Source organism: Galeopterus variegatus, unplaced genomic scaffold (assembly GCF_000696425.1).
Source record: "Galeopterus variegatus unplaced genomic scaffold, G_variegatus-3.0.2 Scaffold1417, whole genome shotgun sequence".
NCBI lineage: Eukaryota > Metazoa > Chordata > Mammalia > Dermoptera > Cynocephalidae > Galeopterus > Galeopterus variegatus.
In genome coordinates this window covers 9,819-10,922 of record NW_007727528.1, presented here as the reverse complement: position 1 = coordinate 10,922, position 1,104 = coordinate 9,819, and the positions used below count along the sequence as shown (strand labels likewise).

The 1,104-nt window shown below is 54.4% G+C and overlaps 1 protein-coding gene across 1 annotated transcript in view; it reads right to left on the bottom strand.

The window, feature by feature from the left end:
- The window catches only part of CIT (citron rho-interacting serine/threonine kinase), a gene marked incomplete at its 5' end in the record, with an annotated part of 2,488 nt that extends 2,089 nt beyond the window's left edge, over nt 1-399 (bottom strand). Inside the window, one exon of the mRNA XM_008576877.1 lies at nt 69-399. Within this exon, the coding sequence (XP_008575099.1) occupies nt 69-399 (331 nt within the window). The remainder of the gene's footprint in view (nt 1-68) is intronic.
- Between the last annotated feature and the right edge of the window lie 705 nt (nt 400-1,104).

Genomic DNA, 1,104 nt, shown 5'->3' with positions numbered 1-1,104 from the left:
ACCTCAGCTCCCCAAGTTACTCCTCTGGCCCCCACAACATACACACAAGCTTCGGGATGTTGTCTCACCTTGTTAACCTGGGACAGTGGTGTCCTCACGGCTCCCACAGGCAGCCGGCCCCTGCTGCTGTCTTCAAACAGCCTCCCGGGGGACCGCTCCCTCCGCGTGCTGAGCATCCGGCCCGGGGACTTCTCCCGCTCCAGGGGGCGGCCAGGAGACTTGTCCCTGCGCAGCTCTGTCCGCCCTTCACGGTAGCGGTGGGGTGTGCTTGGCTCCCGGGGATGGCTGGGGCCTTCGGGTGGCGCTGGGCTGGAGGCCACGCGCTTGGTGATGTGCTCGTTGTACGTGGGCGGGCCTCGCTTATTGGGGCTGCTGGCGACGAGAGAGAGAGGCAGGGGGCTGAGGAGTCACCATCCCATGCACCAACCTCACCATTAGTTATTAGAAAAAGATGAGCTGGAGCTCTTCAGACTTTTTGTTTTATTTTAGTAGTGAGGACGGGGAAGAGAGCAAAGACAGCAACAAAAGAAAACCAAGCTTCCTGGTCTGAGTACAAGCTTTAATTTACTGAGCACCTACTGTGTGCCAGGCCCTGCGCTAAGTTCTGTATGTGCATTACCTCACTCTCTCATTCAATTATCACAAAAGCTCTGCAAGTTAAGAACAAGCATGACCCTCACTGCACAGGCAGGAAAATGGAGACCAAAAGAAGTTAGGTGACTCTCCTGAGCTAGTGAGTGGCACAACTGGAATTCCAATAGAGATCAGTTTGGGCCAGCCCGTGGCTCACTCGGGAGAGTGCGGTGCTGATAACACCACGGCCCCGGGTTCGGATCCTATATAGGGATGGCCGGTTCGCCCACTGGCTGAGCGTGGTGCTGACAACANGCCAGGCCCTGCGCTAAGTTCTGTATGTGCATTACCTCACTCTCTCATTCAATTATCACAACAGCTCTGCAAGTTAAGAACAAGCATGACCCTCATTGCACAGGCAGGAAAATGGAGACCAAAAGAAGTTAGGTGACTCTCCTGAGCTAGTGAGTGGCACAGCTGGAATTCTAATAGAGATCAGTTTGACGTCATAATCCCTATACTATATCCTAC